The 16370-nt window shown below is 40.5% G+C and overlaps 1 protein-coding gene across 1 annotated transcript in view; it reads right to left on the bottom strand.

Moving 5' to 3' along the window:
* Positions 1–3866: 3866 nt before the first annotated feature.
* The window catches only part of spen (spen family transcriptional repressor), a 65923-nt gene continuing 53419 nt past the window's right edge, over positions 3867–16370 (bottom strand). The window contains exons 15-17 of the mRNA XM_088333011.1: positions 15990–16184; positions 15764–15922; positions 3867–12467 (exon numbers count right to left, since the gene is read on the bottom strand). Of these exons, the coding sequence (XP_088189137.1) occupies positions 12336–12467; positions 15764–15922; positions 15990–16184 (486 nt within the window). The 3' untranslated portion in view covers positions 3867–12335. The remainder of the gene's footprint in view (positions 12468–15763; positions 15923–15989; positions 16185–16370) is intronic.

Consider the following 16370-nt stretch of genomic DNA (forward strand, 5'->3'; position numbering starts at 1 on the left):
CACCCCCCCCAGCCAGTGCCGCCACTCTTCTAGCTCTAATTTAATGGCCAGCAAGTCATGATCCCCCACATTGTAGTTGCGCTCAGCCGGGGATAACCGCCGGGAGAAGAAGGCGCAAGGGTGTATCTTCTGGTCCTTCGAAGATCTCTGGGACAGGACAGCCTCAACACCCTCATCCGATGCGTCCACTTCAACCACGAGTTGCCGTGTGGGGTCTGGTACCTGAAGAATAGGGGCCGTGGAAAAGTAAGTTTTGAGTTTATTGAAGGCCTCATCAGCTGCGGGGGACCACCGGAAAGTGTCCTTAGGGCTGATAAGAGCCGTGAGGGGTGCCGCCACTGAACTGTAATTACGGATGAACCTTTTATAGAAATTGGCGAACCCAAGAAATTGCTGGAGCTTCTTACGGTTCTCCGGAACGGCCCAAGACGTGACAGACAATAATTTGGCCGGATCCATTTGTAGCTTCCCTTCGGTTATTATGTAGCCCAAGAATGAAACAACCTTAGAGTGTAACTCACATTTCTCGGCTTTGACAAACAGGGAGTTCTCCAGGAGGCGATGGAGGACGAGCTGGACGTGTTTCTGATGTTCCCCTCGGGACTTGGAAGAGATTAGAATATCATCCAAGTATACAAAAACAAAACGGTTCAACACCATCCGCAACACGTCATTAATCAGAGCTTGGAAGATAGCGGGAGCGTTGGTTAACCCAAACGGCATTACCAGGTATTCGTAGTGGCCGGTGGGGGTGTTGAACGCCGTCTTCCATTCGTCTCCCTCTCGGATACGGACCAAATGGTAGCGTTACGGAGATCAAGTTTCGTGAATATTGTAGCCTCTTGAAGTAACTCGAAGGCAGAAGCAAGTAATGGTAACGGGTAACGGTTCTTCACCGTGATATCATTGAGTCCCCGGTAATTGATGCAAGGTCGAATGATGCCGGCCCATCAAAGAAGAACCCTGCTCCCGCTGGCGAAGAAGAGGGTCGAATGATGCCGGCCGCCAGGGCATCTGATATGTACTCGTCCATGGCCTCCCTCTTGGGAGCCGACAGAGAATAGAGCCGACCCCGAGGGGGAGTTGACCCGGGCTGGATATTAATAGCGCAATCATAAGGCCGATGGGGTGGCAGGGAAGAGGCCTTAGCCTTGCTAAAAGCCTCCCGTAAATGATGGTAGCACTCAGGAACCCGGGACAGGTCGGGTGGAGTCTTCGGGGACACGGAATTATCAGGGCGGGAGGCCGCGCGCAGAGAGGTTTGATGACAGTCCATACCCCACTCCAAAATCGAGCCACAACGCCAATCAAAGTGGGGATTATGTTGGACCAACCAGGGGTGGCCAAGAACTATAGGTTGACTTGGGGAGTGCAGCAGATGAAAACAAATTTTCTCTCGGTGATTACCGGAAAGTCTTAATTTGACGGGGAGCGTTATTTGAGAAACGGTGCCCAGCAAGTGCCCATCTAACGCTTGTGCTGAGATAGGACTAGGGAGTGTCTTAACAGGTATTCCTAACTTGCGGGCGAGGGACAGATCGAGAATGTTTACTTCGGCGCCCGAGTGTATCAGGGCCGGAAATGTCTGAGCAGAATCGGAGAGGTAGAGAGAAGCCTGGATAACGGGTCCTGCGTTTTTGGGAGCAGATACGAGGGCTGAGCCCAATCGGACGCCCTGTATGTCCGACGAGCGTTGGCTTTTACCGGACAGGTGGGCCCGCGATGTCCCTTGCCGCCGCAGTATAAACATAATTGTTCAACGAACTTTCGCTGCCGTTCCTCGGGGGAAAGAGAGACCCGATCCACCTCCATTTTTTCTACGATGGGGGCGGCCGGGACCCGGGGATTCGGTACGTTACCCTCTTCTGAAGTCGGGCGGGTAATGACTCAATTAGGACCTCCCTGCTCCCGTCATCTAGCCTGAACCCGGTGGTCAATCCGGGCGGTTAATTCAATCGCCTCATCTAACGTACCCGGGGAAGCGTGTGACACTAATTCGTCTTTGAGATAGTCTGCCAAACTATGCAAAAAAGCATCGACCAACGCCTCTTCATTACATTGGCTTTGTGCCGCGAGTGTACGAAAGTCAATTGCATAATCGGCTATTGTGAGTCTTCCCTGGCGAATGTTCAGTAGTGAACGGGAGGAATCGGCCGACGAGGAACCCGAATCAAATACCTTCGTCATCTCTTGGGCCAGAAGGTTGAATGCAGTGCGTGCCGGAGCACCTCTCTCGTAGGCGGCCGTTCCCCAAAGACGAGCTCTTCCCGTGAGGTGATTAATGACGAACGCCACCTTAGCTGCTTCAGTAGCAAAATTGCGGGGCTGGAGATCAAATATCAACCTACAATTTACTATGAATGGGCGGATCTGAGCGGGATCTCCACCAAACTTCTCTGGAGCGCCCACTTGTGGCTCTGCGAATCCGGCGCCGAATGAACCGGAAGAGAGCGGGGCTGGAATTCGCCACCCGGAACCCGAATGGGCACTGTCGGTGTTGGGCACCGATGAAGTGGCTTGTCGGATCATTATTTGCGAGAGATTGGACCAATCCTGATGTAACAGATCCAACTCAAGCCGTTGCTGGCTCACTTGCTGAGCCAGGCTGGCCACATCGGAAGCGACTTGCCGAACTGCACATTCGGCAGAGGGAATGCGCTGCTGGTTCTGGCTTTCGTAGTTGTCAGGAGGCTAAGGAACAAAAGCGGGATTTATTCTGGTCAGAGTATTCTGTCAGGAGACCAGAACAGACCAGGAAACCCCAGAGCATTCGTTTCAGTTATTTATTTAGGGAAGCGATCAGGGCTTGCGGGAGACGAGATGGCTGTCAGCCGTCAACAGCGGAGCCGGAAAGAAGGCTTCGGATCGGGTGGCCAATCGGAGGGCGTAAGTCAAGCAGGTCGAGTTTACCGGGGCTGGAGAGAAAATCGTAGGGTGGGACGGAAGCAGGTCGGGTCGGAGGCAGGCAGAAACAGGTAAACAGAGTTCTAGACGAAACGGGCAATCAAAAGAGTCACACAGAGTTACAATCGTTATACTCTGACGAAGATGTCTGGGCGCAGCGCGCTAAAGAACGAAGCGTCAGCCAATCAAAAGGCGCCCAATTGATTGCTCCAGGTGACCAGAGTTAGCGATCATGACAGGAGGTCAATTTTATGTGGTATATTTATATTGATATGGGAAATGTGCTCTGCCGCAGCACAGCAGCGCAGTGGTTAACGCTTGTGAGACACAGTTCTGAGGTCATGAGATCGAACCTCCTGTGTGGAGTTTGCATGTTCTCCCCGTGCTTGCGTGGTTTCCTTCCACATTCCAAAACATGCATGTCCATACCCCACTCAATAGATAGATAGATAGATAGATAGATAGATAGATACTTTGTTCATCCCCGAAGGGAAATTCACATTTCCAGCAGCATCCCTGAGCTGAGAACAATCGAGAACAATCGAAAATAACACGGGAGCTGCTGGAGTGGCTGCCATTCGTGACGGCGCCGGAAGAAAAGATTCAATTTGAATCATTTACAAACAAACAAACAATTGAATCATGTACAAACAAACAAACAAAATATTCATGTTTCAATAAGTGGAGTGTTAATAAAATATTTCTGATACTGATATAACCAGATAAAACTAATTTTAAGTTACCTGTCCAAATGAATGTTGTGCCATCTCACCTTTCCCACTCTCTCTCCTGCAGTTGACTTGCTGCTGCTCGCTCCTGAAACTAATACTTACCTCTTTGTGTATTGCCTGCATATGGCGACACCCTCTTTCAGCTTGTCTGTCAGAACCTTGATCTCCTCCTAAAATGCTTAATTACTCGTATGCAATAGTATAACTGTTTCGAGCAGTGAAATACAGAAATGACAGCATCAACATCAAGTATTTATTAAGGGTTATACAAATTAATATGACTTGATATGCAAAATAATAATAAACCAAGCTTGGATTGCGAAATACTTCACAGGTGCATGTTAGTAGAGGCCAAGACGTTAATGCCCCTTCATTTGAAATGACGTGTTCGAAATTTGCATTTATATAACAACAATATGACAGAATGTATGAAGCAGAATTTCCATATACCTCTATCAGTAATACATAATTTCCATCGTGCACATTTGAGAAATTTTCTGTATATAAAAATCCCCATTGCATGAATATTAAATAAAAACGACAGTGTTATTCAGATTCAATGAGTAGCCAATGGTATTTTAGCAAAAGTAGGACAAATTGACTTCAAAGGATAACAATGACAATAAAATAATTCTATCATACACTTAACCGAAATGTTTTTAAAAATATGGATCTAAATGCAATAAAATTAAATACTAATGTCTATTTACCTACAACAACACTTTATTCAAAGAAAATTATTGTACTGTGAAAAAAATATGTACATCATCCCTGATGTATGATACAATAAGTAATCAAGATAATATCAGGAGCTATAGAAGGCCCCTGATGTAGCCCCTGGGGCTGGGCTTTGATTTTGAGTATGTGATTATGTGAGTTAGATAATTGCCAAAACAAGTTGCAGAAGTTGCCAGATTAATTGTGCTGTGTTAATACAACAGAAAAGACTCACAGAGGTAAAACTTTTTTAGGTTGAATGCCATCCCTATTACACTCAACCCAAATTGCTGGAGTATTGCAGGCAGCAAGAAATTACCATTGTGGGATACAGCCCATTGGGGACATCCAGAGATGCATCCTGGTATTGCAGAACGCCCCGATACAATCAGAGTCTCAAAATATGTTTTGGATGTTGAATGTTCAATTTTCCGACAGGGTCAACTTAACCTGCCCGCCAATGTTGGAGGATGAGCTTCTGGTGTCACTGGGTAAAAAGTATCACAAGACACCAGCTCAGCTAGCCCTCAGGTTTAATGTGCAGAGGGGTGTCGTTGTCATTCCAAAGAGCTTCAGCTCATCTCGTATAAAAGAAAACTTTCAGGTTTGTTTTATACTTGGAAAGAAATATTTGTAAATTTGAATACAATGAAATCCTGCACTGCAATGTCCAAACAGATCTTTGACTTCTGCATTTCTGAAGAGGATATGAAGGCTATTGAGGGTCTGAACAAGAATATTCGATTTGTGGAACTCCTAATGTGAGTAAATTTACACTAAATCGTATCGCAAGCGAATACTTTAATAAATATTTTGCTACATACGGTACCTAGCAAAACTATTGCCATCCCCCGCCCTTCCCAATAACATTTTAGGCTTCAAACTTAAAGCTGAAAATGTTTTCTAAAAATCAAACACCGTGCGAGTCAACCGTTAAGTAGAACCAAATTATTTTAACATTTGATATTGTATTGGTAAGACACATCTTTTGGTGCTCCACAAAAGACGTTAATTTTAAACATTATAACCCCAGCTGACAAATCTCTCAACATGCACAGTAATGTGATTGATATTGTCAAGCTGTTTAGGTTTATTTTTGTTTTGTTTCTGTTTTACTTGAGATCAAAGAGATCAAAGCCAGCAGAAAAGCTAATGTTGTGTCTCATCCATTTGCAGGTAACTTGTACCGGTTTTTATACTCATTATTGTTTTTATTTCATATACATTAAGAAAGGATGATGTGGTTAAAATTCAGACGAAAAGAAAAATATGTTGAATCCATTGTAAACGTTAAAAATCCACTATACGATCTCTTGTTAAAAGTATCTTGTTAAAATGTAAAGATGTAAAAATGTATTGTGATATTCTAAAATGTATTTTATGTAAAGTGAAGAAAGCTCTTTGATATGCTTTGGTGGCAGTCTTACCAGAGAGAACTGCAATGAGATCAAAGAGATCAAAGCCAGCAGAAAAGCTAATGTTGTGACTCATCCATTTGCAGAAACTGTAATAATAGAAAACCTCATCATCCAGTCCAGCGTGAATGTGGATCTTTGGTGGGACACGTACATCGCGGTTACATATACATATATATATATATATATATATATATATATATATACACATACAAGGCGGCATGGCAGCTGAGTGGTTAGCGCATCTGCGGCACAGATCTGAGGTCATGGGTTTAAATCCAGCCACCGGCTTTCCTGTGCGAAGTTTGCGTGTTTCCTGGTGCATGCATGCCCACATTCGAAAAACGTGCATGTCATGGGAATCTTATTTGTCCCTTGGTGTGAATCAGCAAGAGTTGTCTGTCTCTGTGTGCCATGTGACTGGCTGGCAACCAATTCATGATGTGCCCTGCACTCTGCCCGAGCACAGCTGGGGTGGACTCCAGCGCTCCCGTGATCCCACTGAGGATAAGCGCTGCACATACTGGATGGATGGATAAATATGTGTATAAATGGGTAAGTGTGAAGCACACTGTAAAGCGCTTTGGGAGGTCTTCATAGACTTGAAAAGCACTATATAAATGCACACCATTTACCATTATAAAAAACATGAAGAAAAACAAGATAAAAGAGTTACTATAAAGAGAAAATAGCTTTCTGAAGTGCATAGCAAATGACTTTTACTTCATTCTCCGAGCTCTGTTATATACAAATATGTAAATCAAGATTGCACAATTTCGAATAAACCAAATATTCTCAGTGGTGCTAACATAGTAATATTTTGCTAAACTTTTATTCTAGAGTTGCATAACTGGTGCCTTTGCGCTAATCAGTCACAAAAAGTAGCTTTCAGATTCACTAGTGCAGTGGTTCTCAGCACCCGCTATTCCACATTTGTGGTCAAATGCAGACACAGCGAGGAATAGTTGAGAGTGTCTGCAATTTTACCACTGGATATTATTTTATTGCGAAATGCAACAAAAAACTAGTGTTCAAAAGCACATAATTTAACATCTTCGGAGACTCAAAAATAACCAAAAAGCATAATTATTGTTTTTCTTTTTTTTTTCCTGGCTTTTCATGGTGAAATATAGGAAGAAAAAAATGAAATAAGAGAGAGGGGGAAAACAAAAAAAGGAGAATGATAAAGAAAGAGGACTTAAAAACAAGAAAGGAAAAAATAGAAAAAGAAAAATGAAGAAAATACAAAAAACACCCAAATTAAAGAGATAGAAAAAAATTAAAAAGAGAAAAATAAGAGTAAAAGAGAATGGAAATAAGGTGAAGGGGGAAAAAGAGAACCAATAAGAAAAAATTGTGAAATAAAGAAAAGGGAAAAAAAAAGGAAAATAAGAGGGAGGCAAAAAAGAGAAATAAGGAAAAAAAGAAAGAAACTAGAGTAAAACCCATAAAGGAATAAGTGAGAAAACGAAAAATAAATTAAAAAAGGAAGAATAAATAAAATAAAAAAACTATAAAAAAGACAGGTTTTTGTGACCGTAGTAGCAAGATGACAATGATCTCCTTTTTTTTTTATCTTGTTTTGGGTCATGGCTTGCAATTAGGGTAGGCTGCAGGGTCCTCTCGTAAAACCACTTGAGAATGACAACAAAAAAATCAACAACTTTTAGAGTCAAGGACCATTTAATGATCTTCAGAAGTTAAACAACCAAATTACTTTACAGTTAAAAATGTCCTCATGGAGGAGCAGAAAAATACACTCAAATTAAGACAGCTTTATAGTCCATCACCGCCCCCCCCCCCCCCCCTTTTTTTTTTATCAAAACATGAGAAGTGCCTTTAAAATAATAATGAATGAATTATTCTCGCGGCCGTCGGAAAAAGACGAGCGGCCATTTACTTTCAGCATCGGTTTCAGACAACTCCGTTTTTTTCTTCAAGACGATAACGAGACGCAGAAATACGTGCGGGAAGCCACATGGAAGTGTTTACTAGAGTTCGACCGATTATTGGGCAGGCTGACTATCGGCACCGATATTGGGGAATTTGACGGATATCGGCATTTTGATTTAGTCGATGGGCCGATTATTTAGGCTCAGATGCAGCAGAGAATCCCTCTCCCTCGCTCCTACTCCTACACCAGCCTCACTTCCCACCCCACGCCTTCTGATTGGATATGAGTGACTGGGTGTTTTCTCCCCCAGTCTTTGTGTGTGAGCCACTGATGCAGAAAGATGAACGTTAGAGCGGCAACTTTGCTAGCTTGTCCCAACAAGTGATTCAAGACCGCTCATAGTATAAAGATTTTTTTAAATCCATGGTAAAAAAGCGTGTGTGTAATTAAGAAATACCGTCAAAAGTGTAACAAACTTGTTTAAAGGAAGCACATTCAGAGGGAAACTGATATATCAACTTTTATCATAATATAAGTTGGTCAATCAAGTGTGTGTCATTGAGAGACAACATAAAAAGCAAGCTAAATAGGAAGGCCAAGTGATTAGTTGTTACCATAACATTAGTTTGTCAATCTGGCTCTAAAACAGTAACAAGCCCGTTTTTATTTCCTGCACTGTTAGTTTTTGGTTTAAGTTAAAGTCTAGTCATGTTAGTTGTATTGACATTCTAATTTATTTACTGTAAAATGTTTCAGAGAGCTATTAAAGTTTGATATGATTTTATAAAAAGAATTCCTTGTGTCTTTTTGCATTATTAAAATGTCTTACACCATTTTCTGGCTTTTACAGCATATGAATATCAGCTATAAATATATCAATCCTAATAATCAGTATCGGTATTGGCCATGAAAAACCCTTATCGGTCAATCCCTAGTATTTACAGCTGGGATCGGGAAGAGACAAAGCGACGATAACAACACATCCAATAGCGGTAAAATGGCGACTTCAAGTCACATTCGTTGCAAATGGGTCCACTCCACAGTCCGGAACCCAAACAAAAACAACTCCTAACATTCTTCTGAGAAATTAATGAAAATTGAAAGTTATATATTAAAATAGATGATCATTTTTTTTAATCTATTTTTTTACTTAAATAACTTTGGCACAAAAATGAAAAAAAAAATTGGGGTTGATAAAACACCTTTGTTTAATGGGAAAAAAGACATCGACTACATGCAGGAGGAAATCTGAATGGAAAGGGAATCTTGCCAGTATTCCATTTAACACAAACACTAATCAGATTAAAGGGGCGCTGTTCCTTATTTGACCACTACATATGTATTGTATTGTGTCGAGCAACTGAAAAATAGTGCTAGAAAGCACAATGAGGAATAACAACTACGAAAAATCAAAGTGACCAAACCGCATTATTCTTCTTCAAATTATTCTCCAGCAAAGAAAGAGAAATAAAAGGTAGAAAAAAAACAAAGAAATGAAGAAAGAAAAAAGAGTAAGAGAAATATAAAAAGGTAAAAGAGAGAAAAAAGCAGAGAAGGAAAAAAGAAAGAGAAAATGATAAGGAAAAACGAGAAAATAACCAAAACGAGACGAAAACAACTCAAATTGGATCAAACAGAGGAAAGAAAACGGATAAAAAAAGAAGAAATGAGAAAAAAGAAGAAGAAAAAAGCAAAGAACACAGGAAAAGAAACAAAGAAATTAGAGAATAAATGAATAAAGCCAAATGAAAAAATAAATAAAAGAAAAAGAGAAACAAAAATGGATAAGAAAGAAAGAAAAAGAAACAAATAATTAAACAGGAAAAGGAACAAGAATGGAAAAAAGAAAAGGGGGGCAAAAAAGAAAAAATAAGAGGAATGAAAAAGGCAAGAAAAAAAGAAGAAAGGATAAGGGAAGGAAGAAAACGAGTAAGAAAAAGAAAAAGTTGGGAAACAAAAGAAAATGTACACAAAAAAAATAAATGAAATGAAAAAAGGAAAAAAAAAACAGATAGGGGCAAGATATATCATAGTTGAGTAGATCTCACTGTTATATCTATCTATATATCGTGAAAGTCTCTGCTTTTGGTTGCAACATAGGAGAAAATATTGTAAACACACTAGAACACAGCATTGGAGCATAAAACAAGCACGATAATTCGTTGAGTGACAAGAATCATCCTTTTTTAAAAGGGGCAGTGTATTATTTAGCGCCTCAGAGTGGTAAAATAAAACACTTTCCAGTCTTTGTAATTTGTATTTTTCCTTGTGATTTTTAGCAGTCTAGTGGTCAAATAATTTAAATTTTGATGTCACAAGTTGAATAGTAAAGGCCATGTATAAAGGCTTATTCATTTGTCTCTAGGCATGACAACCATTCATGTGGATTGCACCAGAAAGCCAATATTTCCTCTTTAATCAAAATGGCGCTGCATGAAAATGTAGTCAGCGATAACAATAGAAACAAATCAATCGGAAGGGCCAACAAGTATTTAATCAACCACTAAAAAGCAAGTTCGCCTACTTGAAAAGATTAGAGGCCTGTAATTGTCAACATGGGTAAACCTCAACCATGAGAGCCAAAAAGTGGAAAAAACAGAAAATCTAATAGTTTGATTTTTAAATATTTTTTTCCAAATTAAGAGTCGGAAATAAGTATCTGGGCACCGACAAACAAGCCAGATTTCTGGCTCTCGAAGTGGTCTAACAAAGTTTAACTTTATAACAGAGCTCCACCTGTTTTAATGGCACCTTTTTTAACTCATCTGTATAAAAGACACCAGACCGAAGGACGTTAGAGACCAAATTGTAGAACTGCACTAGGCTGGAAAAACTGAATCTGCAATAGGTAAAACGATTGGAGTTAATTAATTTAACTGTGGGAGCAATCACTACAAAATGGAAGATATAAAAGACTACTGATAATCTCCCTTGATCTGGGGCACCATGCAAGATCTCACCCCGTGGTGTCAAAATGACAACAAGAACAGTGAGCAAAACTCCCAGAACCACACAGAGCGACCTAGTAAAAGACTAGCAGAGAGCTGCAACCACAATAACAAAGGCTACTATCATTAAAACAAAGTGCTGCCAGGGACTCAAATACTGTACTGACAGACGTGGGCCCCTGCACAACCATGGCCCGTCTGCGGTTCGCAAAGAGCATTTGAATTATCCAGATGAGGACTGGGAGAATGTGTAATGGTCAAATGAAACCAAAATAGAACTTTTTAGTCGAGACTCAGGTTCCCGTGTTTTGAGGAGAAAGTACTGGTATTGATCGTATGAAATACTGAATTGCATGCAAAGGTCACCATTCACTGCAGCCCACTGTGAAGCATGGGAGTGCAAACATCATGCTTTGGGGTTTTTTATGTGCAAAGGGTCCAGGACGTCTGATTTGTGAAAAGGAAAGAATGAATGGGGCCATGTATCGAGAGATTTTAAATTAAAATCTCCTTCCATCAGCAAGGGCATTTATGATGGGATATGGCTGGGCCTTCTAGCATTACAAAGATACCAAACACACAGCCAGGGCAACAAAGGAGGGGTTTTGTAAGAAGTATTTCAAGGTCCTCGATTTGCCAAGTCAGTCTCCAGATCTTAACCCATAAAAAAATCTGTGGAGGGAGTTAAAGGTCCAAAACATCACTGCTCTGGTGGAGATCCACACAGAGGAAAAGGCCAAAATACCAGAAACAGTGTGTGAAAAGCTTGTGAAGAGTTACAGAAAATGGTAATGCCAACAAAGGGTACATAACAAAGTATGAAGATGAACTTTTGATATTGACCAAATACTTATTTTCCATCATGATTTGCAAATAAACTTTTTAATATTGCAACAATGTGATTTTCTATGTATTTTTTGCACATTTTGTCTCTCATGATTGAGCTTTACCCATGTTGACCATTACAGGCCTTTCTAATATTTTTAAGTGGGAGAACTTGCACAATTAGTGATCGATTAAATACTGATTTGCCCCACTGTAAAATCACTTGGTCTCTCCACATTGCATCAGTCTAAAACGTATTCATCGTATTTACACAATATTTGGCAAAAAGAGGCCGCAAACAAAGTGGACTGTAAACTGTACAACTCTCAATTTGGAGCAAAAAAGCAGCAGACTATAAGGATTCTCAGAACGTCCTATGGATCCATTTTACACTCAAATCTGTACAGACTTCACATTGTTTTCTCTTATACATAGTGCAATGACTCCCCGCATCTCTTTTTAAAAAAAAAAATCACAATCATTTTGATGGTAGAACAAAAACATTTCAAAAAAGAGGTTTGAAAGACAGCAACACTGACAAATGTGAGCAAAGTTGCTCTTAAGAATGTGTACTTTTAAAGTACTGGACACCAAAAGGGTCGTGTTCTCTCAAAGTACTGCACGTTAAAAATGTTCTGTACTTAAAAAGTACTGCACGCCAAAAAGGTTGTGTACTTGAAAAGTACTGCAAGCCAAAAACCTTGTGTACTTGAAGGGTACTGCACGCCAATGAGTGATTAAGGACTTGGTGATGTTAACTGAAAAAGGGAGAGAAAAAACATGTTATTAAATGCTTGCTTGAGATCCATATAAAAAATATTCGGCAATTCAGTTTAGAAAAAACAGCTGGTGTTGGCTTTGTTTTGGACAAGGGTATAATAAAAAGCTCAGAAAATGTCAATTAAACAGAGGCAATGACGATCATGAGGTGAGGCGAGATAGCCGAGATGCTGTTAAGAAGGTCCGGGGCCAGGCGAGAAAGATGGCACTCAGAGAAGTCGCACGGGGGGAAAATCTGCACCACGAAGGCCGGCTAAAACACACACAAATTCATTCATTAAAAACGAAGGATGTTTTCATATCCACATTTATAAACATGGATATGTTACAGTGCCGTGAAACGTTTTTGCCTGATTTCTTTGTTTTTGCATATTTATCACTCACAAAGGTTTCAAATCATTAAACCAATTTGAATATCACACAGAAACAACCCAAGGAAATACAAAATGCAGTTTTTTTTCCATTCATCAAGGTACTGTATAAGATAATATCTAAACCTATCTGGCCCTATGTAAAAAGTAAGATCATCAGATTGTTTTGTTGCTTTAATCTATATATTAACAATTATTATGTAACATTATGCACAAAAAGACATAGAATGGGGGAGGATAAAGAAAAAAAATACCAAAATGAAAAAAATAAAAAGCTAAGAAAAGGAAGCAAAAGGAGGAAAAAACAGGGAAAAGTGGAAAAGATAGAGAACAATTTAAAAAACAGGAAAAATCAAAAAATAAGGTAAAGTAAGAAGAACAAAAACAAAATGAAAAAATGAAAAATAGAAAACAAAAAGAAGAAAAAAAGGCAGAAAAAAAGTAAAGAGCTAGGCAAGAGGGGACAAAATGAGGAAAAAAAAGAAAAAAGGGGAAAATTAAAAAGAAAAAGTATAAAAAAGCAGGGAAAAAAGAACAAAAGGTACAGAAAAAAAGTGATTAAATACAGTTCTGTATTGTGCAACAGACTAACTGAATCCTAAAAAACGTTAGTATTATGTAACAAAAACACTTGGAAAAATGGAAATGTGTCACGAACCAGGAACAGAGACGGGACCCAATTGCGTTCATTTTACTCAGCTTTATTTAGAATGAGGAAAAGACTTGCATCCACGATCCGATGATCGTCACGGGTAGCAGATAGCTGGAACGCGGAAGTGGCACTTGCGTGTCGAGCGAAGGTAGTTGTCGACAGCGATAAAAAAAAAAAAAAAGGTCGATAGCCGGGGCTGGGTAGCAAAAACATAAACAGATCCGGAAAAGAGGTCAGCAACAGGAATCAGACGGAGAACAGGGCAGGATAGAGTCAGGAGTCACAAAAGTTTTCCTAACGTGTAGTGTAGGTTCACAAACGATCCGAAAAACGTTGACAGGAGAGCGGGGGTTTGAAAAAAAGAGGAAGCAGCCAATAAAGCGTCCACGGCTGTTGGCGCCAACGGAGCAGACTCAGGTGCCCCGCATCAGTGTCCATGACAAAATGTCAGTAAAAGTTGTTGTAAAAACAACTGACGTTTGTGGGCCGTACAACCTTTCCAATGCTACATTAGTCAATTCATTACAATGTGAACAAATAATTAAGCATTGCCGGAAACTTGGCAAAATGTAACTAGATTGGATGCCAGGTTTTAGACATGTTTGCTAATGATTTGGTTGGCATACTTGAGATTGATGTTTCTCACCGTTATTCTGAGAGAGGCTCACAGAGTTTGGTTAAATGCTCAGATCCGTGCAAACTTAGAGGGGAAATTGAGTGGCAAACCTTCCTAGAAGTGGTCGACCAACTAAGATTACTCCAAGAGTGCGATGACTGCTTATCGCAGAGGTTACAGAAGAACCGCAAAAGACATCTAAGGAACTGCAGGCCTTGCTAGCTTCAGTTAAGGTTAGTGTTAATGACTCCACTATAAGAAAGACAATGGCCATAATTTGCATCTAAGGGAGGTCCCATGCGAAAACCACTGTTGTCACGCAAGTACACAAAGACTGGTCTTGAATTTGCAAAAAAAAGCATCTTGATTATCCTCAAGACTTTTAAAGAGACATTCTGTGGACTGATGAGTCAAAAATGTAACTTTTTGGAAAGAGTGCACTCTGTTACATCCGGCGGAAAAATGGCACAGCATTTGACAAAATGAACATGATGCTAACAGTAAAGCATGGTGGTGGCAGTGTGATAGTTTGGGGCTGCTTTTCTGCCTCTGGACAACATGCTGTGGTGGAGGGAATAATGAATTCTGGTTTTTACCAAAAGAACCTGAAGGAGAATGTCCAGCTATTCATTTGTGCCCTCAAACTCTAGCATTTTGGGACCATGCAACAGGACAATGATCCAAAAAACACCAGCAAGACCACCTCGAATGATTTGGGAAAACAAAACAAAAAAAAAAACTTCTTGAGTGGCCGAATCAAAGTCTGAATTTCGAATCCAATTGAAAAAAAACCCCACAGAATTGAGGAAGGGTTGCAAATACTTATTCACGGCCCTGTACATGTTTGTTTATTATAAACTATTTCATTTAATTGGTTTTGATAGACACAGAATTTAAGCGAAGTGCTGTATTTTCATGACTTTAAGGCGCACTGTCAACTTTCTGGCAGTTTTTTTTGGTGCTCTTTATAGACTTTATAGACTATTGCAAATAACTTTGGATGACCTTAATGAAAATGAGATAAGATTGTCTAGTAAATGAAAAGTGTTGATCACTTATGCAAAGAAAAAGTTTTCATGCCTTTAGTCAGAAGTATCATGGTTGCCATGGCACCCAATTGGTCCCTGCCGTGTGGCGCCAGGTTCTGTCACGGTTGCCACGGCGCCCAATTGGCCCCGCCCACTGACACCAGCTGAAACGCGTTGACAGATTGCTGCCGGACTACTTAAACGCGGTCTTGAGAGTTGCCTGGTGTCAGAGCGTCTGCGAAACTCCTGCTAGACTCTATGTGATATGCCAAGTCCTGTGAATTTGCCTGTGTTTTGATACTGTTTTATTTTCGGCCCGATCTGTTTGATTTTGACCACTCCTTAGTTCTGATCTCGATCTACTTCCGCGACCATCGATCCCCGGATCGAATGTGCGCGCAGTCCTCCTCTTTCCAATAAATTGTGAGTAACGTTACACGATTGGGTTCTCATTCCTGTACCTGTCCTGGTTCGTGACAAGAAGTCAGTTTGTATACGTCTGGGAAACTCTGGGAGTGGCTAATAGCATCGCGTATTGTACTGTTTTGACCTTGTATTCTGAAACGCCTTTGTAAACAGGGACTGTATGTTCCCGTTCAGGTCATTCCTAACCTAAAACTTTAGTATGTAGAGACATTCAGAAGTAGAGGTACCTCTGTAGTTACTTTTACAATGGAGTAATTCAGTTACTGACTCATTTACTGGAGGAAGAAGTGAGTAACAATAAAGAATTACTTTTTCAAAGTAAAATGCCCAACACTGAAGTTTGTTTTTACCTTATTTCCATTTCATTTTTGGAACATTTTCAGTTCCATATACGATGTGCATGTTAAATTTTAGAGGTTAGGAATGATAGTGTTGAAAATGAAATGCATAGTAGACCTGATTGGATCCGGGATTGGGCACATTGATAATTCCAGCCGCCTGCTTGGCCTGCAGGTAGGTGATGAAAGAGCTTTTCAAGGCTTGCGTCTGACACAGGACGTCTTCCTGGTCTCGACCGCACGGCAGCGCCAGGAGCAAGCAATAATCCTTCTCCACCTGCCATTAACATATCACTTTTTTCCATATAATTTGCATCCTCCCATTTTTAATGTTTCGTACTTACGGTCAGTCGTCTTGCCACACTGTCCAGTTGAGATGCTTCTAGCCTCATCCTCTGCACAATGCGAAGAAGAGGGCCGCCCTCTAGCGGCGGTAGTGAGCGCTGCGCCAATAACGTGTTACCAGAAACAAAATGAAGCTGGACAGCAGCTTGCTCGTTCTTCAGTGCCAAAAGGCCTTGCCACATGATGGGATATTTCTGAAGGAAACAGGATTTTATTCAACTCTTCTGAGTAGCCATGATTGAAAAAAGACAGTGATAAATGCAGACCATTTACGTTTACATTTATGTGTGCACCATCTATGGCAGTCAACTTGAGCAGCCACCGTCCCACCCTAATTTCATCAGGAAACAATGTCCACATCGCAAATATATTGACTGAAA

The sequence above is a fragment of the Urocampus carinirostris genome, chromosome 3, assembly GCF_059441175.1.
Source record: "Urocampus carinirostris isolate Australia breed hairy pipefish chromosome 3, RoL_Ucar_1.0, whole genome shotgun sequence".
Taxonomy (NCBI): Eukaryota; Metazoa; Chordata; class Actinopteri; order Syngnathiformes; family Syngnathidae; genus Urocampus; species Urocampus carinirostris.